Source organism: Dendrobium catenatum, unplaced genomic scaffold (genome assembly GCF_001605985.2).
Source record: "Dendrobium catenatum unplaced genomic scaffold, ASM160598v2 original_scaffold_211659, whole genome shotgun sequence".
Classification (NCBI taxonomy): domain Eukaryota; kingdom Viridiplantae; phylum Streptophyta; class Magnoliopsida; order Asparagales; family Orchidaceae; genus Dendrobium; species Dendrobium catenatum.
In genome coordinates, this window is record NW_021530069.1 from 1 (window position 1) to 728 (window position 728).

The window sequence follows — 728 nt, forward strand, 5'->3', positions numbered from 1 at the left end:
CGAGCGTTATCAGATGCGATATTTACTTCTTCACTGAGTAGTAGAGGATACAGCTGCTCAAGAGAAATGGGCGTTAACATCGTTCGGATCGACGTCTTAAAAGATTGGTACGCCGGTGGTAAACCATTGAGAATGTACAGAATTACATCTTCGTGATCCACTGTTGCGCCAGAAGCTGTGATTTGATCTACGATTTTCTTGATCTCAAATAGGTATTCGCTAATAGATTGATTCTTGAGAGCAATGTTATGAAGAGAGTTCTTGAGCTGTATTACTTTTGACCTATTCGTTGATTGAAATCTTGATTCGAGCATAGACCAAATTGCTGCAGTAGAATCAAGATGAACAACGTAGGGTAGGATAGGCGAGGAGATCGTAGAGCAAAGAGCGGCGGCAAGATTTTGATCCGTTAGAAGCCACTGAGTGCGCTGTCGATTTTGCGTTGAAGTGCCGTCGGATTGAGAAGTGTCCGCGGCCGGGAGGGAGAAAGAAGAGTCAAGAAACCGATCAAACCCGTTTGCACGAAAATTTTTTGCGATTTGTGCTTTCCATACGGGATAGTTGTCGGCATCTAGCTGAATGGAGACGATCGTCTTCAAATTTGATACGACGAACTTTAGCGCTGATGGAATCGTCGATTCTTCTGCTTCATCCATTTCCGATTTCTCTCCTGTGTCGGAAGTGGCAGAACTCATTTCGATGCAATCTCTTCTTGCCTAGCTCTAGAT

General features: G+C 44.1%; 1 protein-coding gene across 1 annotated transcript; it reads right to left on the minus strand.

Moving 5' to 3' along the window:
* Nucleotides 1-26: 26 nt before the first annotated feature.
* On the minus strand, nucleotides 27-656 carry LOC110099005 (the record flags this gene model as incomplete). The annotated part of the gene is made up of 1 exon (XM_020825999.2): nucleotides 27-656. A coding segment is annotated over exon 1 (630 nt), but the record flags the coding sequence as incomplete, so codon positions are not given.
* Between the last annotated feature and the right edge of the window lie 72 nt (nucleotides 657-728).